Source organism: Cebidichthys violaceus, unplaced genomic scaffold (genome assembly GCF_023349555.1).
Source record: "Cebidichthys violaceus isolate CVI_PGR_0920_01 unplaced genomic scaffold, fCebVio1.0.p SCAF_29, whole genome shotgun sequence".
NCBI lineage: Eukaryota > Metazoa > Chordata > Actinopteri > Perciformes > Stichaeidae > Cebidichthys > Cebidichthys violaceus.
In genome coordinates, this window is record NW_027176472.1 from 2,132,299 (window position 1) to 2,159,952 (window position 27,654).

A 27,654-nucleotide genomic window follows, 5' to 3' on the forward strand; every position below is an offset into this window, starting at 1 on the left:
CATTTCGTTCTGATATCCGTCCTTTCTGTTTCTGTTACCGATGTTCGAGTGACAGATTAAAGCGTCTTCACGTCTTCCCCTCAGGTCCTTCTGTTTGCCTTTGTCTTCCTGACCGTGATCATCGCCTACCTGAAGGTCCTCGGTGCCGTTTCCGGTTCTAACTCGGCCAGAAACGCTCGCAACACTGTCCTGCTGCACGGAGTCCAGCTCCTCGTCCCTACGCGTTGTCCTTTCATGGCTCCCTTCATCAACCTCGCCTCAGTGACCTCTTGGCCCCGAGAAAGACTCGACGTCTTCTTCGCCGCTTTCCTGTTTACCGATGTGCTTCCACATCGGCTCGGTCCACTCACCTACGGCGTCAGAGACCAGAGGTTTCAGCAGCCAAATCAGGCTGGACTTCAGCAGGAGATGCTGCAGCTCTGGAGACAAGAGGGTGAAGAAGGCGGTGGGACGAAGGTCCAGACTGGTGTTACACTGAGGGGCTTTAAGAGACCCTACCTTGGATTGTATCATCTTTTATCTGCAACTAACACTGAACCACCAAGTCCACTGTGGTGTGAACTCAAATGAATGCAATCATGTGACCTAACATTTAGGACTAAAACCTGCAATGTCTGCAACATTATCATTATTACAGTTATTCATAAATAAATAGATGACACACTTTCACCCATTCACACAAACACTTAGAACTTAGAACTATGAGTGACGTCATATGTTGAAGACAGAAGTGACGTTGGCAAAAGACCTGCAGATGCAAAACCATGTTGTGGCCACTAGATGGAGCCACCATCAGATTTATGGAGAAGTCTCTGAACCGCAGCCTCCCAACATGAAATATGAATCAATAAACAAATACATTTACAGTTACGAGATGTTTCTAACAAAGTACGGCTCAGGACAAGTTGTGTTTAATGTTGTTCATAAAAACCCAGTTTGTGGTTTATACAAATAAAAACAAACGAAAAAGTCATTAATTTGATTGTTTATTCTCTGAAGAGAAGTGCTGCTGCTAGTGGGAGGAATATTACAGTCATAAAGATAATAACAGTGAGGTTCACTTAATGATTCCACGACGGCTCATTACACACACACACACACACACACACACACACACACACACACACACACACAAACACACACAAACACACACATACACACACACACACACACACACACACACACACACACACACACACACACACACACCTACATACACTTACACACACTTACACACACTCTCACACACACACTTACACACACACAGTTACATACACACTCTCACACACACCTACACACACACACACACACACACACACATACACACATCTAAACAAACACAAACACACACACTCACACACACACACACACACACCTACACAAACACACACACACACACACACACACACACACACACACACACCTAAACAAACACAAACACACGCGCATACACACACACACACACACACACACACACACACACACCTACACACAGACACACGCACGCACACACGCCTACACGCGCACACACACATATATACAGAGATAGCCGGTATATTACCGTAAATTATAGGAGATATAAAAACAACACGAGACTTATTTATATAGCTATTTATTTATATATTGATCTATAATATAATAACTCGTCATAAAAACCTTCAGTGTTTGACGGTATTTCTACTTCGGGGTCTTGGTCGTGTTCCGGAATGTGACGGAAAAAGCCGAAGCCCGCGCTCGAGGAGCGGACAGCCAGCAGCTCCACACTTCTGCGCTCCAGCAGCAGGAGGACGGAGCTCCCTCTCCCGGTGTCAGACCAACACAATACCAAACACTCGGTTTGTGTTCTGTTGCTCTCAGCGTCACGTGGGTGTTCTGGTCGGTTAGCACGCGACATGTTTGTTCCTCTTCAGACGGGAAAGTGTGAAAGTTAAAAACGCATCATGGGGTGAGTGAGACCTGTGAGGAAGATGCTGGTCCGGTGACGAAGGAGCATCGTGATCAAACTCACAGGTAAGAACATTAGTATGTTCCATAATAATAACAATAATAAACTAATGATTCCGGTGTCTTCTCGTTGTCTCTGTGTTTGTCGTTGATGGAGCTGGTTTTCCTCCCCGCTGTGATCCTGAATTATAGATCAACTTTATTTACGTGCAGCGCGCGGTCCTTTGAGAGCTCAGCACGGCTCCTCGTGTCATTATAGACACACCGACTCTCCTCAGGGGTTATTACCTCTTTACTTTAATATATTATTCACTGAGTCCTTCACATGGATGCACGTTATGATCAATATGTTCCCACTGATCAAAGACTTTGTTAAAAGTTACATTTGGAGTTTTCATCCTAAAGAAATAATTGATTAAAAGCTGAGGTGTGAACGTAGCTTTTTAAAATGAATGAAGAATGTATTTGTGGGTGAAAGCTCTGGAAGCAAGTAAGTAACCTTTGAGGTTAGGTCGTGTATCCAAATCCTCTTTGGTATTTTTTAGCGTGCATTGTTTACACCAGCTTCTTCTTCTCCTGTTTGTTGGTGCTTCTGAACCGTTTCATGGTGAACTGTGTAGAGACTCATCGTGTTACTAAACAGTTAGAGATCACCAGACACTCTGAACTTTCACCAGACTACTAACACATGCAGCCGACCGTCCTCCAGCATCCATGATCAGAGAAATATTAACATCTGCCACTAAAACAGAGACGCCAAGTGGATTCTTAAACCCATAGGAGGATCTGAACAGGTCTACGTCCACTGGACCAGAGCCTCAGTGTGAAGCTACATTTCCTCTTGGAAAGTCAATCAAACAGCTACAAAGACACACTGAACGGCTACAAAGACACAAGATACGGCTACAAAAACCAACTAAACAACTACAAAGACACACTAAACGGCTACAAAGACACAAGATACGGCTACAAAAACCAACTAAACGGCTACAAAGACACACTAAACGGCTACAAAGACACAAGATACGGCTACAAAAAACAACTAAATGGCTACAAGGACACACTAAACGGCTACAAAGACACAAGATACGGCTACAAAAAACAACTAAACGGCTACAAAGACACACTAAACAGCTACAAAGACACAAGATATGGCTACAAAAACCAACTTAACGGCCACAAAGACACACTAAACGGCTACAAAGACACTAAACAGCTACAAAGACACACTCAACTACTAAAAGGACTCACTAAATGACTGCAAAGAGGAGGAAAACGACTGCAAAGCGATGCAAAACATCCAGGAAGAGACCCAAACTAAAAGTTAGGCTGAGGTGAAGGTACTCACTAGGCAGAAGTAAAGGTACTCTGAAGTAAAAGTACTCATTAGGCCGAAGTAAAAGTAGTATATACCCCCCACACACACACTCATTGGAGACAGGTCTGTGCTCTCAGGTTAAAAAGCAGCAGGAAGAAAGATTCAGAGATTCAGATTCAGGTGGTTCAAACTGCATTAAGTCCACATTAGGTTAACAGCGTTTCCTCTTCTCTCTCTAACATCATTACATGACGTTACAGCTACACTTTACTGCAGCGGGGCACTTCCTGCTGCTGGTGTTTTGGACTTTTTCCACCACAAGACTTCACTCTGACCGAGACAAAGGAACAGAAACGATGTCTCCACTTGTTGCTAAGCAATATTAAATCAACATTTGCCAGCTGAAGTATGTTTCCTGGCACTAATATTAACATTGTGCAGTAATAAAGTAATATTTCAGGAGAAGTGGGAACACTAAAGACTTCACATGATACTTTTCACAGTTTTAGAGTTTGAACTCTGTGATTAATTCATCTGCTGAGTGATTTCATGGTGTTTTATTGTGAAACACCGTGTGGGTGTTTGCAGAGAGAAGACGAGCAGGAGTGGGAGTAACTTTCTGTTTTGGCTTCTTCTATATCTGTTTGTTTTTAACTTGATCACATGGAGACACTTTGAGTTCATCCATGTTGATGTTGATAGGCAGTAAGTCAGTGTTTAAGTGTCGTCCATCTTCCGTCCTCCATCCTCTGTCCTCTGTCTTCCGTCCTCCGTCCTCTGTCCTCCGTCTTCCATCTTCCGTCCGACGATCTGCTACAAAGCACACAAACATATTCAGTCTGTAAGCCTGCTGGCTCTCACCCAAAAGCTTTTTGTGTCTCGTACGTCAAATTAGTGTCTGGTCTCAGAGGTGCATTTAGCAGATTCCTTCTGTCCACCGTCCTCCGTCATCCGTCTTCTGTCTTCTGTCCTGCGACTTCCATCCTCCGTCATCCGTCTTCCGTCATCCGTTATTCGTCCTCTGTCCGTCCTCCGTTTGTCTTCCGTCATCCGACCTCCGTCCTCCGTCTTCCGTCCTTCGTCTTTTGTCCTCCGAACTCCAGTAAAAGCCTTCTGGCTCTCAGCCAATGCACTTTGTGTCTCGTAGTCCACATCAGAATGCCTCGTACGTCAAATTAGTGTCTGGTCGTCTGGTCTCAGAAGTGCATATAGCAGATTTCTTTTGTTCACCGTCTACCGTCTTCTGTCTTCTATCCTCCGACTTCCATCCTCCGTCCTCCGTTATCCGTCCTCCGTCCGTCTTCCGTCTTCCGATCTCCGTCCTTCGTCTTCCGAACTCCAGTAAAAGCCTGATGGCTCTTAGCCAATGCACTTTGTGTCTCATAGTCCACATCAGAATGTCTCGTACGTCAAATTAGTGTCTGGTCGTCTGGTCTCAGAGGTGCATATAGCAGATTAGATGGAATCAGAGAGCCTTCATCACAAAAGAGAAGCTCAAAGAATAAAAACTCAAGGCTTCTTTTTGCCAAAAAGTCCTTAAGTTTTTTTGTTGTTGTTGTTGTTGCTGACTCAACTCGAGATAAAAAAAATACTCAACATCTGCAGGACAAAGGATGAGGTCACTCGTGTCTCCGCTGTGTCTCCAGCAGGTAACCATGGTGAAGGAGCGTCTGCCCAGCTGGGTCCAGCATCAGGACTCTGATGAAGGTCTGGTCCACGTGAACGTTGGCGGTCTGAAGAGGAGCCTCTGCTCCAGCACGCTGAGGAAATTCCCAGACACCCGACTGGGGAAACTGCTGTCATGTGACTCGGAGGAGGACATTCTGCAGGTGGGTCGAGGGCAGTGAACTGTATAAAAATGTCCACTTCCTTCTGGCTCTTTAAAATGTTTCCTCATCCTTCTCTCCCTGCAGGTGTGTGACGACTACGACGTGCAGCAGAAGGAGTTTTATTTTGATAGGAACCCGGGTCTGTTTCCTTACGTCCTCCACTTCTACCAGACGGGTAAACTCCACATCATGGAGGAGCTGTGTGTCTTCTCCTTCAGGTCCGTCTCGTTAAACCTCTTCCTGCCTCATTTTTCCATCATTTAAAAGCCCCATCAGGCTGCAACTTGTGTGCAAAGTGTACTCTGTTCTCTGTCTTCTCTCCTCTGTTTTCTGTCTTTTGTCTTCTGTCCTCTTTCTTCTGTTTTATGTCCTCTTTCTTCTCTCCTCTCTCCTCTGTTATCTGTCCTCTGTCCTGTCTCCTCTCCTCTGTCCTGTCCTCTGTCTTCTCTCCTCCGTCTTCTGTATTCTATCTTCTGTCCTCTTTCTTCTGTCCTCTTTCTTATGTCCTCTGTCTTCTCTCCTCTGTCCTCTGTGTTCTGTCTTCTATCCTCTGTCTTCTCTTCTCTGTCTTCTGTCCTCTTTCTTCTGTCCTCTGTAATCTGTCTTCTGTCCTTTGTCCTCTGTCTTCTCTCCTCTGTCTTCTGTATTCTGTCCTCTGTCGTCTGTCCTCTGTATTGTGTCTTCTGTCTTCTGTCCTCTGTCTTCTCTCCTCTGTCCTCTGTAGTCTGTCCTCTGTCTTCTGTCCTCTTTGATTTGACGGATGTGTCCCCCCCCCTCAGTCAGGAGATAGAGTACTGGGGCATCAACGAGTTCTTCCTGGACAGTTGCTGTAGTTTCCGTTACCACGACCGTAAGCTGGAGAGCAGCCGTCATCGCAGCTGGGACGACGAGAGCGACGTCAGCAGCGTCGACACGTCGGTGGACGAGATCTCGGACCTGAACAGGTAAAAAAAGACGCTTTGAGATCTGCAGGTAAAAACGTAACGGGTCTACTGTGTCCACTCACCTGCGTCCTCCGTCCTCACAGAGACATGCTGCATTTCCAGGAGGTGCGTTACGGGAGCATCAGGAAGTGTCTGTGGCTGACTCTGGAGAACCCGGGGTACTCCATCCCCAGCAAGATCTTCAGCCTGGTCTCCATCGGGGTGGTGCTCACCTCCATCGCCACCATGTGCATCAGCAGCATCCCGGAGTACCAGGTCGGTACGGAGACACCGTTAAGACCAGCAGAGATGGTTTTACGGTCTTCTGAAGAGACATTGTCTCTGATGTCCATCGATGACCAACGTCCATAAATCCACTTAGATATCACAGATAAAAAAGGATTGTTTTATGGTTGCAGAAGTCTTCACGTTTTAAAGTTTTCTTCAGCACCATAAGTGTCTTCTGTCCTCTGTCCTCTGTCTTCTGTCTCCTGTCCTCTCAGACGTTTGACGATGAAGGGAAGGTGATGGAGGAACCCACCATGCAGGCTCTGGAGGTCTTCTGCACCTGCTGGTTCACCTTCGAGGTGAGGTGATGTGTACTGGTGATACTGGTGATACTGGTCATACTGGTGGTACTGGTAATACTGGTGGTACTGGTGATACTGGTGGTACTGGTGATACTGGTCATACTGGTGGTACTGGTGGTACTGGTGGTACTGGTAATACTGGTGGTATTGGTGATACTAGTGATACTGGTGGTACTGGTGATACTGGGGGTACTGGTAATACTGGTGGTATTGGTGATACTAGTCATACTGGTAATACTGGTGATACTGGTGGTACTGGTAATACTGGTGATACTGGTGATACTGGTGATACTGGTGGTACTGGTAATACTGGTGATACTGGTGATACTAGTGGTACTGGTGGTACTGGTGATACTGGTGGTACTGGTGGTACTGGTGGTACTGGTGGTACTGGTGATACTGAGTACTGTCTGTGTGTCTGAGGTGGTGACTCGGCTGCTGCTCGCTCCGAACAAGAGGAAGTTCTTCCATCACCCTCTGAACATCATCGACTTGGTCTCTGTGGCTCCGATCTACATCACTCTGCTGTTTGACATCACTGTGGGATCAGAGTCTGAACTGGGAGAACTGGGACGACTCATACAGGTTCTGAACTGTCTTATTGCTCGTCACTTAAATGTTACACACAGTACTCTAAAGTCACAGTACTCAGAGCTAAATATATTCCACAATGCACCTCAATATGAAGAAGTTCATAACACGTTGAATTCAATCATTAATGTCCAAACTACAAAGTTCTGTTCTTCTGGTTTTAAAACATGAATATCAGATACATCCAGTGGAGGAAGTATTCACAGCCTTTAGTTAAGTAAAAGTATTAATACTAGTACTAACAGAAATACAATACTGCAGATGGTATGAGTGCAAAAAGCAACTGAAGATATCAAATAAAGGTAGAAGAACAGTGAAGTAAAAACTACAATATTTACCACTGAGAGTGAAGTAGAAGTACAAAGTAGCAGAAAGTCTCATGTCTCTGTCTCATGTCTCACGTCTCGTGTCTCATGTCTTATGTCTCATGTCTCTGCCTCATGTCTCAAGTCTCATGTCTCATGTCTCAGTCTCATGTCTCTGTCTCATGTCTCTGTCTCATCTCTCAGGTGTTCAGGTTGATGAGGATCTTCAGGGTTTTGAAGTTGGCCCGACACTCTACAGGTCTCCGGTCTCTAGGAGCGACTCTCCGGGTGAGTCAAGACTTTTATTTTCTGCTGACGCTCTGCTGACGTTCTGCTGACGTGTCCTAAACATGGATTGTGTCCAGATGTTGTCCTTTGGTTTTTGGAGGACCTGGTTCTGATGTGTAGTCAGACAACACGATGTCTCTCATGTAACGTTGTTACTGTGAACGATCCTCATGAGAAGTGGATCAGTGAGACCAGCAGAGAACCTGAGAGTCACGTTACAGTCTCATCCATCACCACAGAGGAGGAGGAGGAGGAAGAGGACGAGGGAGAGGAAGGAGGATAATAATAATAATATCGCCTTATGGTTCTGTTACATTAATAATAATAATAATTTCTCCTTATGGTTCTGTTACATTAATAATAATATTAATATTATTATTATTATTATTATTATTAATAATAATAATAATATTATTATTCATAATAATAATAATAATCTCTCCTTATGGTTCTGTTACATTAATAATAATAATAATAATCTCTCCTTATGGTTCTGCAGCACAGCTACAGAGAGGTCGGGATCCTTCTTCTCTATCTCGCTGTCGGAGTTTCCGTCTTCTCTGGAATCGCGTACACGGCCGAATACGAAGAGGTAACGTTTCACCACGAGTACATTAATATTAAGAATTAATACTCAAGTAAAGTACAAGTACCTATAATGTATTTAATATTGTAAACAGTAGAAAGTAAAACATGTAAATCTCTTGTTGCCACAACATTGTTTGTAACCATAATTCAGAAATTTACAAAGAGAATTGAGTTTTTAATTTGTTTTATTTTAAGGTCAACAAATTAATATAATTGATAATAATAATAATAGTAGTAATTATAATAACGTTTCTGGTTCATGTAGTCCGTTACATTATTATATTTTTCTAGTTTTGAACGTGTCTCTGTCCTCTGTCTGTCCTCTGTCTGTCCTCTGTCTGTCTGTCTGCATGTCTGTCTGTCCTCTGTCTGTCTCTCTGTCTGTCTGTCTTTCCTCTGTCTGTCTGTCTCTCACTGTCTGTCTCTCTGTCTGTCTGTCCTCTGTCTGTCCTCTGTCTGTCTGTCCCCTGTCTGTCTGTCTGTCCTCCAGGGCGTTGGTCTGGACACCATCCCGGCCTGCTGGTGGTGGGGGACGGTCAGCATGACCACGGTCGGCTACGGGGACGTGGTGCCCGTCACGGTGGCCGGGAAGCTGGCGGCCAGCGGCTGCATTCTGGGCGGAACCCTGGTGGTGGCGCTGCCCATCACCATCATCTTCAACAAGTTCTCCCACTTCTACCGGAGACAGAAAGCTCTGGAGGCGTCGGTGAGGAACAACCACCGTAGGAAGATGAGGATGAGCTGCGACAACGAGCCCGAGGAGGACGAGGAAGACGAGGAGGACGAGACGGACGACATGGAGGACGACATGGAGGACGACGTCGACTACGAGGACGACGGAGGAGTGATCAACTACAGCTACGTGGAACATCCGTCCTCCTCGTCCATCCTGAGGAGGAAGGAGCTGCTGGAGCTTCATATTTAAAGTCATATCTGACACAATCGGAGGAGGATTATGGATTATTAATAACTGAAGAACTGATCAGATGCTTCCAGAAGAGAGAGTCGGAGGTTCTGACATCACTTCCTGTTTGTCTTCTTCTGTGCATGTCGGTTTGTCTCTGGATGGACATTTGTCCACGATGTCCTCCGTTAAAATAAACAATAAAAACTGAACTGAACAGGAAGTGAAATCTTATGCACGAATTAAAGAAAGTATGATGAATAAACTGTGAAAAGTACTTTCACCTTAGAGACGTTTAAAGAGCACTATGAATGCTAAATGCTAACACCACGACAATGCTAATAACAAAGTACTTTTACTCAATAGTTCAGTACTGTTTTGAGGTACTTGTACTTTACTTGATTTACATTTTCTGCAAATATTATACGTTTCTTTCTCCACAAGATTAATAATAATAAATGTAGTTACTTTGCAGAAATTAAGATCAAATGTAAATATAAAATACTTAAAATGAGCTCCATGACGTTAAAGCTTCAATGAGTAAAACAATAATATATTCTGCTATGATATGTTATATGTAATATGCAGGACTTGTACTTGTACCTGAGTATTTTAACGCTGTGGTATTACTACTTTACTTCAGTAAAGGTTCGGAGTACTTCTTCTCTGTGGTCGGTCAAAGAAAAAAGAAAGTACAGTAACTCAACAAACATCATTGTTGTTGATTTAACTTTTAAACTTTTGTTCTAAAAAACGAGAAAAAAACAAAGAAACACATTTGAGACTTTAAGATGTTTCACATGATGTTCATGTTTCCTTCTTCACTGAGACCATTAAACAGGAGATGACATATTTGTATGTATATATATATATATATATATATATATAAAATACAGTGTAGTATTACTATGAAGTACAGGATGTGAATACTTCTTGTTTTAAAGTTTCAATAAAAAACTGAATTTTCTTTACTGTAAAAATATAAAAACAAACAAGTAATTTTTTATTTATTTCTTTATTCAACAAGCAAAACCAGAACAAACACACAAACCAAATATCAGCGAATATTTGAAACATAAACAGACTTTAAGGCAAAATATAAACTTCAGAAACAGGAAGTGTGCAAATAAAAGACGAGTCAGCAGAAAAACTTCTCTCTTTATCTGAATAACGAAGAAGTAAAAACGCTCTTTTCTTTGTTTCCAGACGTCACAGTTTTGTATGGAAGTCAATGACGGTTTGAACATTTTATGGTCAATGTTTCGTGAACAGATTTACTATAAAACATCTGGAAACAGCTGCAAAAAAAGAGACATTTGAGCTGCTGAAGACGAATAAATGAATCTGTATGTTTCAGCAGGATTTAGACATTTTAACTGATTCACTCATTAAACTAAAGAAGTAACTAAAACACAAAGTAATCCAGATGTGTTCCATGTTTTCACTGAGCAGAAGTTTAATGTTTTAATAATTGTTCTCTTCGTACGAAACAAAGAACACAGAAACAGTTTAACGTCGGTGTAAAAAGTTTCATTTCGGTTTCATTTCCAGTGATCACGACTTTAATCCCACTGACAGAACCAAACAACATGCATCATATTTTATAACAATCAAGCTGCATTATTTTGTCATATTTTCCCTTTTAAAATCCTCTCGTCTGGAATCAATGTTCAGAAACATCGACAATAAAAAAGCTTTTTGTTTTGTTTGTAACAAACAAGAAAACATGAAAAATGAAAGTGTGCTCATGAGTTTAAACAGCATCTTGATTTATTGACTCGTTGATAACTGCTAAATATTTTAATATAACTTAATGTTATGAGATCAGAATATACAAATACAGCCGGATGTGCTCATATATTTACAGAAAGAGTCTTAAGCTATAAACGATGACTCAGCACGTTTCTATTTTTACACCCTGAACAGTTTCATGACCTGAGAAGTTTAACTTCTGAACCTACGTAGAAAAATAAACCTGTTTCTGTTTGATGGAGAGGAATGAAGCTTCAGGCTGCAGCAGCTTCGACTACAGCAGCTTCAGACTGCAGCGTCCTGACTCTTTTTTGGGAGTAATCTCATTCAAACTAATAAATCCACTTTGTTGAACTTTTGTTTACTGAATAATAAAAATAGAAGCTGGACTCTGAAATAAAAAAATAAAATGAACACTGCAGGTTAAACATAGTCAAGAAATCTGGTCCAACAGTTATTTTGTTGAGCAGAAAGTAAAAAACATGATGAATTATGAACTTTATGTAGAAAATAAAAAAACATAGAAACCAAATAAAGAAATATAGTTTTCATAATCAAGTTTGAAGTTTAGAGAGAATCATCTCCTTTTAGCCGATTCATCGTGAAAGAAAACACCAGTTTGGTTCTTTAATTTTTATCATTCGAGTCAAAAGAGGCCGTCGAACATTTTCTCATTTTATATTTTACGAACTTTTCCAGACGGTTTGTTGACTTTCAGAGTCCAGAGATGAGACTGAGTCCAGAGATGAGACTCTGGGTCTAGAGATGAGACTCTGAGTCCAGAGATGAGAGGAAACACCAGAACCTCAGTAAAGACCGTCATCAGGTAGAAAGATATCGTACCACGAGATTAAAGAAAAACAAAGTCTGTAAAACTTAAGAGTAGGATTTGATGAACCATCGCTGTGTTTTAAACAGAAAGCGTAACAAAGAGAAAGAAACTTGAGTCCAGATGAGCTGCTGATGGATTTAGAATCAAACCGTTCTGAGGAAGTTCTTCTCCAGCGGTTTGATCTTCAGAAGTTCTCCTCACCGTTCTCTAAACGTCTCGCTGAAGAAACTTCAGAAGTTCTGCTGCCGGCGTTTCTTGGCCTCGATGGCGTCCAGGATGGGCTGCCTCTTGGTCTGGTAGCGCTGCCGGATCTCCTCGATCTCCTGCTCCATCTGAGGGTCCAGAGAGGCCAGACGCAGTCGCAGCTCCTCCACCGACCACGAGTTCACCTGCAAACATCAGCAGCTTCATCTCACCTGGCTCAACATCACACTCAATCGATTAAGTGTTAAAAAGATTTACAGCTCAAACAAAATCAAGCATTTTGAAATTGTAAAAAGAACATTTGTAGAACAAACAATCCATAAATTGCAGAGAACATCGATGGAATATATTTAAATGGTGCATTGGGTTTATCAGTTGAGTTGGTTCACGTCACTCGACCCTTCAGGTCCAAAGGACTCCAGCTGAAGGACGATAATCTTTCATCATCTATCGTCTTAAAAAAGGTCAAGAATCAACATCTCCGCTCCGACAAAAATGTATATTTTAACATCTATAACTCTGAGGATGAAGACCATGTCGTGTGATTGAAAGCTTGGACCTCAATGAGATTGTTTAGTCAACAATCATAAAGAATCAATTATCCGAAATAACACTATTTAAAAATAACCCTACCAACCACCATCTTCCTCTTATCCGGGACCAGTTGGGTATTCTCTAACCACTATGTATATATTATATACTATATTATTATACTAGTATACTATATATATGGCCTCTCACTGGTTGAACCGCCCCTCCATGTTGTTTCAGTCCTCCACAGATCATTAACAGACACTTTGGAAAATCTTTACCGCAAACTAAAAATAGCCTGAAGCCTGCCAGCAATGATCAAGGTGTTTGATAAGTGCATCTATTCTATCCATTGACATTCATTCAACCTGGAGGGCTCAGATAGAGACCAGATGACCCCCCCCCCCTCAGCTTTTACCAGCAGCACTTCAGCTATTTATTACCCAGAAATCAATGGGGCTAAAATAACACTGGTGTCCACCGGAGCGACAAACGTGAAGAGAGAAAAGAGAAAGATCCAACAACTGGAGAACCGGAGCCTGTAGGTGTTCTTAGACCTGGAGAACACTTAAAACATATATATAGATATATAGATATATCTATATATATCTATATATATATATATATATATCTATATATATATATATAGATATATATATATATTAGTGCCGGGCAACTTAACGCGTTATTGTCGACAAATTATTTTATCGCATTAACGCAGTTTTTTTAAAATGCAATACACTCCGTTGATGGCAGCAAATCACCAAACAAGCGGTGGAGTCTTCATCACTACGTTGATGCAGCGTGTGGAGGAGTAGAGATAAACTAAAGACAAGCTAACAGACGCCACAGAGAAGTGGAGAGAGACAAACTGCAGGACGACTAGTGTTGAGAAGACGTCGGTCTGAGGAACGTTCTCAGGATCATGAATGACGTCACGTAGGAGCCTCCCTCCAGACGCACCGTCACCAGAAGAACACACGAGTCGTATGAAGAGGAGAGGACTACAACAGAGACGGAGTCACAACGTGCACCAGCTGTCTCTCTCACCGGAGACTACCGGACATCTCCGGGTAACCGTTGTCACCTCTGAGTTACGGTGCATTATGTTGATGAACAGTGGGAGCTGCGTTCACATGCTCTGACTGTCATGAACACAGAAGACACACGTTTTGATGAAACGTGTGGAACATTTTATTCATGTTGCACAGCAGTGGAACATTTAAATAAAGTCACACACTGAGCACAGATAGTAGAAATATAACTGATACTGTGTGACGAATACTGCTGTTAAAAATAACCTGATCTATTGAAAGTGATTCAAACCAAATGTTATTGACTGTTGTTCATATAGCAGTACTTTAAAATAAAAGTGAGCAATACACTACTTTTGAATTAATTATTGAACTTTGCGCATAACAATGAGATTAAACATTGTAATCATTGCCCAGCACTAAATTAAACATATATACACTAACTGATGTTAACTACTGAACATATACAGTAACTGATGTGAACTACTGAACATATACACTAACTGATGTTAACTATTGAACATATATACAGTAACTGATGTTAACTATTGAACATATATACACTAACTGATGTTAACTATTGAACATATACACACTAACTGATGTTAACTATTGAACATATATACACTAACTGATGTGAACTACTGAACATATACACTAACTGATGTTAACTATTAAACATATATACACTAACTGATGTTAACTATTGAACATATACACTAACTGATGTTAACTATTGAACATATATACACTAACTGATGTTAACTACTGAACATATACACTAACTGATGTTAACTATTGAACATATATACACTAACTGATGTTAACTATTGAACATATATACACTAACTGATGTTAACTATTGAACATATATACACTAACTGATGTTAACTATTGAACATATACACTAACTGATGTTAGCTACTGAACATATACACTAACTGATGTTAACTACTGAACATATACACTAACTGATGGTGGGTTCATATTCATTGTTGGACCTTTGTGTCGGGATCAGTTAAATAAGACTAGGATCTCCTTGAGATGTGTTCAGAGGAGACAGGAAGGATGGAGAGAAGGAGTCAGGAGACAAGAAGACCAACAAGGGAAGAATAAAAATAGACAGAACGGAACAACTGAAGCAGGTTGTTCTCCGTCTTCTTCTCATGAATAATAGATGGTAGAGCTTTCCCTCCACATGTTCTAAGCTGCACTATAACAACAGTGAACTGGCTGAAGCACACAGATACAAACCGAATATAAGCTTAAAATACAACATAACGGTCAAACGCGTCTTCATATCAGGGAGTTATATCAAACTTTATGTGTGTTTTCTACACACATGATCTTTACATGTGAGGAAGAGATGGATAAAGATTCAAATCAGCCAACAAGACGCTATTTTAGATAATGACGTAAAAAAAATAAAACATCTGGAAGTAAAGTACAGAAATAGCCGAGCGGAAAGATCTAAAATTAAACCTCAGCATGAAGCTGCTCAACGTGTTTCAGATGTCAGACGAAACACCTTTTTATATAAACACACACACACACACACACACACACACACACACACACACACACTAGTGATTCCTCTTTGAGAGATGAGCTTCAGAGCTCTCTGAGCAGGAGAAACCTCCTCATAGTTAAAGGTCACGTATTTAATATTTAATTGCTGCTTTAAAGACAAACAGCTTCTCTCTCTGTGACGTGTTCAGAGGAATCAGATTAAAGCAGCCGGAGAGGTGAGAAGACCTCATTATCACTATTAATATATATATATATATATATATATATATATATATATATATATATATATATAGAGAGAGAGAGAGAGAGAGAGAGAGAGAGAGAGAGAGAGAGAGAGAGAGAGAGAGAGAGAGAGAGAGAGAGAGAGAGAGAGAGATATATAGATATATAGATATTATATATATATAATATCAGCTAAACAGAGCAGGAACTAACACCTTCAGTCGTCAGTGATGTCATCACTGCAGGTGACGTGGGTCACTCACCACTTCCAGGTCTCCTTCAGTGGGCAGTCTGCGGTTGTCTGCGTTGTTGTCTCCTCTGTTGTCTCCTCGGTCTCCTCCCTCCTTGTGACTGTTGGCCTCCTTCTCTTTCTGCTCAAAGTACTCGAGGAAGGACGGCTTGTTGGCCGGCTGCATCGTCTCGTCTCTCCCTGGAAGACACGAGATCAGAGTCCTGATGTAAATACTCAATAATACATGTATAATTATTTTCCTCACTTTCTGACTATAATAAATAAACATGATGCCGTTGGTGTCCTGAAACAAGCAGTTCTCTAACTTACAGAAGGGATGTTCCTATTTAACAAAATAAAACACTTAGAGGAGAACTGCTGGTCCACCTTAAAGACCAGTCCACCTTAAAGATCAGTCCACCTTAAGTTAGCTGCAAAGTTGCAGCTAACGACCCGACCCGTGAGTCCAGAACCAGAACCAGAATTAAACAACGAGACTTCATCACAGAGAACCAAACACAATAGATCCAACTACATAAAGAATAAAGTGAAACGCTGCAGGTAGTGAGTAGGAGGGTAAACAGTGAGTGTGTGTGTGTGTGTGTGTGTGTGTGTGTGTGTGTGTGTGTGTGTGTGTGTGTGTGTGTGTGTGAATGTATACAACCCGAGTATAGCCACAGAGGATGAGTGTGTGGAGTTCTTTAGAGTCCACGGCTTTGATTGATGGCTTTAATAAGTCGCTGTGGGGCCACAGAGGATCTCACCAAGTCTTCATGCAAACACTTTCTGTTATGGTCCATTAGGTTACTACGTAATAAAGATTATTCACACGTTCATAAAACATCCCAGCTTTGTTTTATCGTCATTGTACAACAACACGCAGATTGTAGTTCCACTCTGCTGCTCATCGAAACACGAATAACTCCGTGATGTGAGGAGGATGAGTCTAGAGGTTCAGGTCAGATAAGAGATCAGAACCAGGAGGTGGTCTACCCCCATTAAACTGGGGGGGTCGGCAGGTCTCTAATAGACCATAAAGCAGGGTATGCTTTAGAGGCGGGGCTACACGGTGACTGACAGGTCTCTACCAGACCATAAAGCAGGGTATGCTTTAGGGGCGGGGCTACACAGTGATTGACAGGTCTGTAATAGACCATAAAGCAGGGTATGCTTTAGGGGCGGGACACAGTCTCTACCAGAGCTCTAGAAGCTTGGCTCCTGAACATGGAGGTCTTTTCCTCTGCTGACTCGGTTGCTGTTTTGGTTTTGTTTGCTACAGACATTTTTCATACTGACATCGCTGATAACTGACCGGTCTGGTCTCCTCTGAGTCGTGTTTGTAACGGACTTCTTGTGAGGAGCTGGGAAACCAAACCAGACACAAACACCACGATAACAACAGGAAGCAAACATCTCGTTGCTGTAACAGAATGAATGTTTATTCTCCTCCACGCTGGACGGAGCTCTGAGAAGTCGTCGTTGAGGGAAACCAGCTGCAGGTTTTTACAACATCTTCAGATTAAAAAGAAGCTCCGACTCATGAAGATCCATCATCTCTTTGATTCTGGTATCTGGTGTTTACATTCAGATCTGTGGTGATCAGTATCATGAATGTCTGAATGTCAAACATCTTCAAGAGGAAAACTTTCATGACTTTGTTTTGATCAGAAGAGACGGACACGAGGAGCCCAACGATGCTTCACAAAGTCACAAAGTCGATTTAAATGTTGAGCATCGACTCGTCTCTGAGCCCGTTGTCCTTCATAATGAAATCATCTGATTTATTCTCATTTCGGGGACTTTTTGTCCACATTTCTGGCAGCAGATTGAGAGAAAATGACGAGTCCTTTTTTTTTACAGGAAGCAACGTCAACAAAACACACAATTCATTGTAATATTTAAGTGCATCAGCACTCACGATGAAAGGCTGACGGCCTGATGCCAACAACACAAACAATAAATCACTAAAAGAGTAATGAACCTGTTGGTCGCCCACAGACAAGCCCATTAGCTCCTGACCAATCACACCGGTTGTCAGTGGATTTGTTTACTTTCCATAAAACAGAATAAAAAGGAACTTTTTCTTTGTGGAACTTTCCAGGTGGAAAATGAGAAGATAGAGTTCCTGAAACTAAGACGTCTCGAGTAAATCGGGTGAAGCCGGCTCTCGTTTTTCATTTTTATTTATTGATGACTTAACGCCGTGTAATGATGTTCAACCAGAGAACCTGCTGGTCAGATTGAGGCTCAGTGGGATTGTTAACTTTACTCGGTCACACGCAGTGTGTGAACAGACTCTAGAGAGGACAAAATGAATCTTTAATGACGTAAAGAGAACAAAGAGCTAAATCCACTACTGTGTATATAGTGAGTGAGTCACGGTTCTTCTTAGTGACTAAATCAGAACATGTAGACGTTCACAGCAGAGCATTTAAAGATGAGAGAACATTGTTACGGCTCAGAGATGGAAAAGTGCATTTAAAAAGCTCCTTAAATCGACGTAATGGAAATACTTCTCAGACCACTAGTGGAGTCAGAGTCATCAGTGCATCTAGGTTTTGTCTTATGTCTCCATGAATGACCAATAAGAGACTATAAATAGAGCAGAAACGTCTGAAGTGATATTCTAAAACATCATTACACTTTAATTAAAGGACTCAAAAGAGATTCAAAGTTTGATAAATAAAGAAAAACAGCTGCTGTCAGACAGGAGACCTCCGTCAGAGACAGGAGACCTCCGTCAGGAGACCTCCGTCAGAGACACGAGACCTCCGTCAGAGACAGGAGACCTCCATCATGAAACACAAGACCTCCGTCAGGAGACAGGAGACCTCCGTCAGAGACACGAGACCTTCGTCAGAGACACGAGACCTCCGTCAGAGACAGGAGACCACCGTCAGAGACACAAGACTTCCATCAGAGACACGAGACCTCCATCAGAGACACGAGACCTCCGTCAGGAGAAACGAGACCTCCGTCAGAGACACAAGACCTTCGTCAGAGACACGAGACCTCCGTCAGAGACACGAGACCTGGACTTATTCAAGTTTATCACCAAAACTACATTTTTGTGATGGTTCTGTTCCATAGAGGAGCAGGAGACAAAGAAAGCGCCTGATGTTCAGAGGGTTTAGGGTAAACACTGCTGTGATCTCATCCCTCCGTCCTGATGGTGAAGGAACAGAAACCTCAGTGAGAGAAACTCAGAGTCTAATCACTACGAATTAAAAGGCTTTTTATTATTCAGCTCCATTAGTGAGGATCAATATCTGATCAGGATCCTCAAGGACCCCTTTAGCATCAGACTGTGGTCATTAGTAACACACACACACACACACACACACACACACACACACACACACACACACACACACACACACACACACACACACACACACACACACAACTAAAGGATACTAATGTGATTATAAAGTCTGAATGTTCCTGTGTTAATGCTGTTTGAACTGCCAGCAGTGGAGATCCATACTAACTCAATACTAGGATGTCAGACAGGAGACTGTGTGTGTGTGTGTGTGTGTGTGTGTGTGTGTGTGTGTGTCAGAGACAGTAGAGTGTGTGTGTGTGTGTGTGTGTGTGTGTGTGTGTGTGTGTGTGTGTGTGTGTGTGTGTGTGTGTGTGTGTGTGTGTGTGTGTGTGTAGGACAATGAATGCATTTCATATTCATGTGTTCAATCTTCTTTCTGCTCTTTTCATTTATAAACTTTACATTTTTCTCTCAATATGTTTATTGTGACGCACTAACAATATTAAGGGACTTTGCTTGTATGTGAACAAACCTCCTTGCCGGTAAACCTGATCCAGGCTGTGTTAGGGAGGGCAATGCATGCTGGGAAAATTACCCCACTCACCATCCAGAAGCTGCCATCAGCTGAAGCTGCCGGTCTCCATTGTCTCATAAACATAAAGCTCTGTGGATGTTGTGTAGGAGGTTTAATATCGTCACATTAAACCACACATCACGGAGGAACAAACAGGAAGTAATCTAAACACAAACATGAAACAGAGTCCAACGCTGACGACTCCCACACTGCTACAAAGACTCCAGGTAGCTCCACCCATCCCTCAATAAACAACAACAACAACAACAACAGGGTGAAGGGCTCGCTGGTTAAAGTCGGATCCTCACATACATTTAAAAAGGTCCAGAATCCTCCCAAACAGCTCTCAACATGGTGACGGTGAACCAGCGGCTCACAGCTAACGATGCTAACAGAGCTGACGATGCTAACACAGCTAACGATGCTAACAGAGTTCATTTGAGGGGGAACGGGAGGGTAAGTGCTACGTTTTCATTTAAAAAAAAGTGACGACAGAAACAGCTTTGGAAGTCAGACCACATGACACACACACACACACACACACAAACACACACACACAGAGCCTCAGTCAGTGTGACGGTCACACTGCGCCCTCTAGTGGATAAAAAACAAACTGCAGCTGAGGATCCTAAAGAAGAACCAAACGTTTTAACGTTTTAACTCTTTGATTGAAGAAGATCAGCCTGAACTCACTGAACCTTTCAACCTGTGCTCAGCAGCTACAGCACAGGTTCAGAACCAGGACACATTGTCACGTCACACTTTCGGTTTCAAACAACGACAGATGAAGAGACGTAGATTTAAAAATAGTTCCTCATCGGTTGTTCCTCTTACTCTTTTCTCAGTAAACTGTTAAACGCTTCCCGGTGGTTCTGTCAGACTCTCTGACGTTTGTGTGTGTTCCTCATCTCTACACAGGACTCACTAGTCTTACTTTTCATAGTTCCAGCTTCTTCCTCATCCTCGTCATCAGAGTTGATGACCATGGTTCCCATCTGTGACCTCATGGTTCCCGTGTCCTCGTCGTCGTCGTCGTGTGAGATCATCGTACGAGCCGTCCCGCTCAGGGAACTGGCCAACGAGCCGGCGGCCCGGATGGTTCCGGAGTCTTTGGTTCCTGCTCTCACCATCGTGCCTTGGTCCACCTCGTCTTCATCCTGGAACACAGGAAGAACTTTATCACACGGGTTTAAGGTGATTTTGTGTGGCTGTAAATAAGTTTGTTGAGATTAAAGGAGATCTAAATGTAGAATAAATAAGGTTTAACTTTACCGAGTTGTCTTCGTCTTCCAACTCTCTTTGCTCCTCCTCCTCTTGTCTCTTCAGTTTGATCTCCATGGCGTCTGTGATCAGAGCTCTGAGGATGGAGCTGGGTTTAGCTGACTTGATGAAGGGATGCTGGAGGAGAGAGAGACAGAGAGAGAGAGACAGAGAGACAGAGACAGAAAGAGAGAGAGAGAGAGAGACGTATATAAAAGGACTGGCTGGTAATTACTTCCTCTGTAGGGAGTTGTCTATGGTGTTACCATAGAACCCTTACATGTAATAACTCTTACCTGTAATAACCTTTACCTGTAATAACTCTTACCTGTAATAACTTACCTGTAATAACCCTTACCTGTAATAACCCTTACCTGTAATAACTCTTACCTGTAATAACCGTTACCTGTAATAACCCTTACCTGTAATAACCCTTACCTGTAATAACCCTTACCTGTAATAACTCTTACCTGTAATAACCGTTACCTGTAATAACCCTTACCTGTAATAACTCTTACCTGTAATAACCCTTACCTGTAATAACTCTTACCTGTAATAACTCTTACCTGTAATAACCCTTACCTGTAATAACCCTTACCTGTAATAACCCTTACCTGTAATAACTTACCTGTAATAACCCTTACCTGTAATAACCCTTACCTGTAATAACTCTTACCTGTAATAACCCTTACCTGTAATAACTCTTACCTGTAATAACTCTTACCTGTAATAACTCTTACCTGTAATAACCCTTACCTGTAATAACCCATACCTGTAATAACCCTTACCAGTAATAACTCTTACCTGTAATAACCCTTACCTGTAATAACCCATACCTGTAATAACCCTTACCAGTAATAACTCTTACCTGTAATAACTCTTACCTGTAATAACCCTTACCTGTAATAACCCTTACCTGTAATAACTCTTACCTGTAATAACCCTTACCTGTAATAACTCTTACCTGTAATAACTCTTACCTGTAATAACTCTTACCTGTAATAACCCATACCTGTAATAACTTACCTGTAATAACTTACCTGTAATAACCCTTACCTGTAATAACCCTTACCTGTAATAACTCTTACCTGTAATAACCGTTACCTGTAATAACCCTTACCTGTAATAACTCTTACCTGTAATAACCCTTACCTGTAATAACTCTTACCTGTAATAACTCTTACCTGTAATAACCCTTATCTGTAATAACCCATACCTGTAATAACCCTTACCAGTAATAACTCTTACCTGTAATAACTCTTACCTGTAATAACCTTTACCTGTAATAACTCTTACCTGTAATAACTCTTACCTGTAATACCTCTTACCTGTAATAACTCTTACCTGTAATAACCCTTACCTGTAATAAATCTTACCTGTAATAACCCTTACCTGTAATAAATCTTACCTGTAATAACCCTTACCTGTAATAACCCTTTCCTGTAATAACTCTTACCTGTAATAACTGTGTGGCCGTCGCTCTGTTTTCTGGGTTTTTCACCAAACACTGGCTGACAAAGTCTTGGAAGGACGGAGACCACAGATCTGGGGTCCTGAACGTTGGAGGAGGATTGGTGGGAATCATGAAGATGGCCTGGAAGAGGAGACGAGATTCAGTAGAGGAAGAAGGAAGAGGAGACGAGATTCAGGAGAGGAAGAAGGAAGAGGAGACGAGATTCAGTAGAACAGAAGAATTCTCTTGATCCAAACGTTCCACGTCAGCTCGCGTCCGTGTGAGAATAACTGAGGCTCCACATCTCTACACAGACTAATGTGCAGTACTTCCTCTTTACAAACAGAAGTCTTCCTCTCTCTCTCTCTCTCACCCTCATGGGATGGATGTCGGCGTAGGGCGGCTTCCCCTCGGCCATCTCTATGGCCGTGATCCCCAGAGACCAGATGTCGGCCACACAGTTGTATCCGATCTCCTGGATGACCTCTGGAGCCATCCAGAACGGCGTGCCGATGACCGTGTTCCTCTTCGCCATGGTGTCCTACAAGGGAGAGATGAATGGTGTTCATCCTTGTTTTCTATTGTCGGTGCACAACGTTGTGAGATGTAAAAGACTTCTCCAAGAGCACAAAGACAGGGAACCTGTTCATAGATGTCTCAAAGTCACCCAACTTCTTACGATTGTTGTCGCCGCCATGTTGGGTACAGAAGCTACACGTGTAGCGACATAATGCTAACGCTCTTCACCAGCATTGTCACTCATGTACTACAAGGTCTGCAGAGTCTCTCAAAGAGTACCTCGAAGTCTTTTCCAACCGCTGATATCGTCGGAGACTGGCTGACTTTACTCTTCAAGTAAACTGTATATTATATCACCACTGTGTAGCTCATGCATCGCACCGGTGCCTTTAGGATGAGTGCAGTACCACCATTCATCCACCAGATGGAGACAGAGACAGTGTTTTATAGTATTTATAGGTAATCTTATAGTTATTTGGTAATAAGGAGCTTTTAGTGGAGCTTCTTCCCGTCACGTGGGTACGCAGGAGGAATATTTAAATGTGTTGCTACATGTTTAACGCGTCCTTATCGCCTGGTATAATAACGCTACATCTGGTTTTATTAATTCTGTTGACATGTATCTATATCCAAACCAAACAAACATTCAGTACACATGATGTCATTATTTAAACGTGTCCTCACTGTGAGTTGTCCGGCTACTCCGAAGTCGGCCAGCTTGGCCTGACCCTCCGAGTTCAGCAGGATGTTTCCTGCTTTGATGTCTCTGTGGATTTTCCTCATGAAGTGAAGGTACTCCAAACCCTTTAGGGTGGACTGTAGGATGGTGGCGATCTCCTCCTCTGTTATCTACACACACGCACACGCACACGCACACACACACACACACACACACACACACACACACACACACACACACACACGCACAGTAAGTATCAAAGTATCGTCAAAAGTCAAAGTACTCAAAATGAGTGCTGACCTCCCTCTTTTTCTATGCAGACAATGTGTGTGTGTGTGTGTGTGTGTGTGTGTGTGTGTGTGTGTGTGTTACCGTCTTGTTTCGTATCCTGATGATGTCAGACACTGATCCTGCTCCACAGTACTCCATGACGATCCACAGGTCGCTGTTCTTGAAGTAGCTGCCATAGTATCGAACCACATGAGGACTGAACACAGACAAAACGAGAAGATATAAAATCCTTACACTACATTCTGCTGATACATATATATATACACTAGTGCTGGGCGAGTTAACGTGGGGACCGCAGCCACAGAGTCCTCAGCTCTGTTGCAGCTGATTCGTGAATGTTCTATTTGGTCCGAGGTGAACCACAGAAGAAGAGCACTCACTTCCTGTCACACTAAACGACGCGTACCTGTTGCACTGCTGCATGATGGAGATCTCCTTGATGATCTCCTGGAGGTCCGACTCCACGGGAACCTGCTTGATGGCCACGATCTCACCCGTCTCCTTATAGTGGGCCTTAAACACACAGCCATACGACCTGCAGGGGAACATGGTGGAGCGAGAGAGGTCACATGATGTTTGTTTAACCTGAGACAGCTGGAGTAAACATATCGTTGTGTAACAAAAACAATAAAGTTTATTCTAATCTAAATATCAGATCGTTTTTTGAATAATAAAAAGTTTGGTGAGTTTCTTTGTAAACTGTAAATGACATTTAATTAAGAAACGGTTCAAAATGACGTCGGTTTTCTTTTTTGTATGAGGAAGGTAAAAAACAAAACCCTCCCAACAGATCTTTAATCTCTACCAGGGGACCAGGTCTACCGTCTGTGGTCTGTTGGTCCAGTTTAACCGGCTGGAGCTTCTGACGACATCACTTCCTGGTGAGTGAGTCTAAAACGTCTCCGTGTCACCAGCTAGTGCTTCTAACTGCTTCAACACGTCCCACAGGAGACAGAGTGTGTGGTTAGTGTGGCTTTGAGACGCTGCTGTAGTGGAAATATGAATGTTTCACTTTTAATAGAGACGACGAGGACGAGGACTTCCTGTTGGTGTCTTCACAAACTATCGCTCTATAGTTAGTAGCTGGAAGAGGTTTTATCTTCCTCTCAGAACACAATACTGAATAATAAAATACTTCTTAATCGGGAGGAACTTCTGTCTATCTGCTGTCACACACACACACACACACATGCACACACTCTCTCTGAACAGGAAGTGCGTTGAGAAACAGGATGTGAGGAGGCGATGATGTTTATGTTGATGAGCAACAGAGACGGAGGAGGTGAACAGGAGAGGACGAGAGACAGACAGAGAGATGTCCTCACCCTTCACCAAGCTTCTCCAGGACATCAAAGACTTCTTCTGGCTGCTTGGTGAGACTGTCCTCACTCAGCTTCTTCAGCTGTCTGTGGGGACGGAGAGAGAGAGAGACAGAGAGCGAGACAGAGAGAGACACAGAGAGAGACAGAGAGAGAGAGAGAGAGAGCGAGACAGACAGACAGACAGACAGACAGACAGACAGACAGACAGACAGAGAGAGAGAGAGAGAGAGACAGAGAGACAGAGAGATGTTGGTTAACTGTTTTTTGATTCATTTGGTAAAAAAATATTTTTTTTGTTGCACTAAAACATAAAACACAAACATAATGAGAGAAAACAGAGAAACCAGAGAACACGTCTTCAGTCTGATTACGTGTTTCTCTTTCATATTCATCAGATGTTATTGAACTTAAATGTAGCATAATGTAGCATAATGTAGCATGTTTGCTTTAAAAACGGCCTCAATCAATAATCAATCAGCTGAAAGGACTTATTGATCGGGGGAAATACTCATAACTTATTATAACTTTATTTAATATTGCACCTTTAAAAAGCAGTGTATCAGCAGCTATTCTGGTTCTTAGAGTGTCTTCATGTGGACATGAAACCAGACTCTGTGGTGGATCTGAACTACAGAACTCCTCCAGATGTTGGATAAAAATAGTCTCCACATTCAGACTGAAATAGATCCAAACACGTCTGGAAACAGAAATACATCAGAGAGCCAACGAGCAGCTGATTGCTGTTCAGACAGAAGTGGACTTCTACACGTGTGTGTGTGTGTATATATATATATATATAAAGTTTTTGAAGTACTAACTGATGCTTCTCATATTCTCCTTCCATGTGATGTGGAGTCCAGAGACACTAGATGAACATCAGAGTTAAAGTGTGAAGACGCCAGATCGGGAGCGTTGTGATTGACTCTTAACGGCTCTCAATGTGTCACAGCTAACAGTGCTAACAGAGCTAGCATTGTCTACCTACATCTTTACGCAGATGATATAATAACAATGATCTGAATGTTGAATACAGCTCCTTTAATCAGGCTGTTAAAGTAAATAAGATATTCCAAAAAAATATTTTTGAGTCATGAATGAGACGAAGCTGCCGCTCTCACCTAAAATAAAACTGCCGGTTTAAACCGGCCCAGTGTTTCCTCGACACGAGGACTAGATGATGTAATGAGGAAACAGTGGACGAGTGAGTGGACGAGATAACCAGAGACCAACATCCTCCTGATTGCTGCACACAGAAGGAACTCCTCAGTTCCTTCTGTGTGCAGCACGAACAATATGAACTATAATCTATACATCGTCATATAAACCCAGACGGAACTAAATATCACACACACACACTGATAAAGTCTCACACATTATACATGAACATGAACACCCGAGGAACGGTGGAGGAGTCTTCATCACTACGTTGATGCAGCGTGTGGAGAAGTAGAGATAAACTAAAGACAACCGGAGACTACCGGACATCTCCGGGTAACCATCGTCACCTCTGAGTTACGGTGCATTATGTTGATGAACAGTGGGAGTTGCGTTCACATGCTCTGACTGTCATGAAGACAGAAGACACACGCTTTGATGAAACGTGTGGAACATTTGATTCATGTTGCACAGCAGTGGAACGTTTAAATAAAGTCACACACTGAGCACAGATATAGAAATATAACTGATACTGTGTGAAGAATACTGCTGTTAAAAAGAACCTGATCTACTTTTGAATTCATTATTGAACTTTGTGCATAACAATGAGATTAATCAAGATTATACATTGTAATCGTTGCCCAGCACTAAATTATAACTTATTAGTTTATTTATATTTTAATAATTATGATCTGCTCAGTAACAGAGTAATATTTAAATAGAGAGTAGAAGTATAAAGTAGTAGAGAATGTGAATACTCATGTAAAAGTACCTTTAAAGTTGTATTAAAGTACAGTAATGTTACTTGTACTAAGTGAGAGTTGCTATTTATTTATTTATTGACAGACAGACAGACAGAGAGACAGACAGAGAGACAGAAAACAGAGACAGACATGCAGACAATCAGAGAGAGAGACAGACAGACATGCAGACAAACAGAGAGAGAGACAGACAGACATGCAGACAAACAGACAGACAGACAGACAGACAGACACACACACACACACACACACACACACACACACACACACACACACACACAGACATGCAGACACACTCAATGATTGATGATCAATGACTTCTCATCACGTTACCTGCGCGGATGGATCCTCATCTGTACTTTGTCCTTGTTCTCCATGGTGTCCTTCCGCTGGAGCGGTGTCCTCTTCTCAGTCCTCTCACTAGAACCCCAACAAGCTAACTCTGATAGTAACGGGTGCTAGCTCGCTAGCTAACGCGGCTAGCAGTAGTAGCTAGCAGTAGCAGCTAGCTAACCTCCAGCCCTGTTGTTACCGCAGCGTCAACAAAACGCGACGTTTAAACAGCGAACAGACTTCACACCGCGACCGGAGCCTCGTCTCTGAGTTCATCCTCCCCCTCCTCCCCCTTCGTCTCCTTGTTCTTCTTCTTCTCCTCCTTCTTCTCTTCCTCCACCAGACTCCAGACAACTTTGGACTTGTTTGACGAGACCGCTCTGCGGCCGTTTGAAACGCACCAGGAAGTGATAAGAGAGACGGCG

At 42.3% G+C, this 27,654-nt stretch overlaps 2 protein-coding genes across 3 annotated transcripts; one reads left to right on the forward strand and one right to left on the reverse strand.

Moving 5' to 3' along the window:
• The first annotated feature begins 1,748 nt into the window (after window positions 1-1,748).
• Window positions 1,749-9,492, forward strand: si:dkey-43k4.5 (potassium voltage-gated channel subfamily S member 2). 2 transcript variants are annotated; one of them, XM_068722051.1, is made up of 10 exons: window positions 1,749-2,010; window positions 4,909-5,091; window positions 5,176-5,309; window positions 5,871-6,035; window positions 6,119-6,290; window positions 6,518-6,601; window positions 7,028-7,189; window positions 7,705-7,788; window positions 8,288-8,380; window positions 8,867-9,492. In XM_068722051.1, exons 2-10 carry the CDS (start codon window positions 4,918-4,920, stop codon window positions 9,299-9,301), a joined length of 1,503 nt encoding a protein of 500 aa, XP_068578152.1. In that variant the 5' UTR covers window positions 1,749-2,010; window positions 4,909-4,917; the 3' UTR covers window positions 9,302-9,492. The 2 variants fall into 2 exon arrangements, with proteins under 2 accessions (XP_068578152.1, XP_068578153.1); XM_068722052.1 differs by having other exon boundaries at window positions 4,912-5,091.
• A 784-nt stretch (window positions 9,493-10,276) lies between these two features.
• Window positions 10,277-27,623, reverse strand: LOC137880609 (serine/threonine-protein kinase 3/4-like). Its single transcript, XM_068722050.1, has 11 exons — window positions 27,230-27,623; window positions 24,984-25,064; window positions 24,065-24,193; window positions 23,740-23,854; window positions 23,373-23,537; window positions 22,543-22,710; window positions 22,173-22,310; window positions 20,729-20,854; window positions 20,391-20,613; window positions 15,649-15,815; window positions 10,277-12,253 (listed from the first exon to the last, which is right to left on the reverse strand). The coding sequence occupies exons 1-11, from the start codon at window positions 27,271-27,273 to the stop codon at window positions 12,095-12,097; spliced, it is 1,515 nt and encodes a 504-aa protein (XP_068578151.1). The 5' UTR covers window positions 27,274-27,623; the 3' UTR covers window positions 10,277-12,094.
• Between the last annotated feature and the right edge of the window lie 31 nt (window positions 27,624-27,654).

Excerpts from the sequence above, each read along its gene's own strand:
- si:dkey-43k4.5 (XM_068722051.1), top strand. The coding sequence starts at position 4,918 with ATGGTGAAGGAGCGTCTGCCCAGCTGGGTCCAGCATCAGGACTCTGAT. Across the intron at positions 5,310-5,870 it reads CTGTGTGTCTTCTCCTTCAG|TCAGGAGATAGAGTACTGGG; the intron begins GTCCGTCTCGTT and ends CCCCCCCCTCAG. Across the intron at positions 7,789-8,287 it reads CTCTAGGAGCGACTCTCCGG|CACAGCTACAGAGAGGTCGG; the intron begins GTGAGTCAAGAC and ends ATGGTTCTGCAG.
- LOC137880609 (XM_068722050.1), bottom strand. The coding sequence starts at position 27,273 with ATGGAGAACAAGGACAAAGTACAGATGAGGATCCATCCGCGCAG. Across the intron at positions 23,538-23,739 it reads TCAGGATACGAAACAAGACG|ATAACAGAGGAGGAGATCGC; the intron begins GTAACACACACA and ends GCGTGTGTGTAG. Across the intron at positions 20,614-20,728 it reads TGGAAGACGAAGACAACTCG|GATGAAGACGAGGTGGACCA; the intron begins GTAAAGTTAAAC and ends CCTGTGTTCCAG.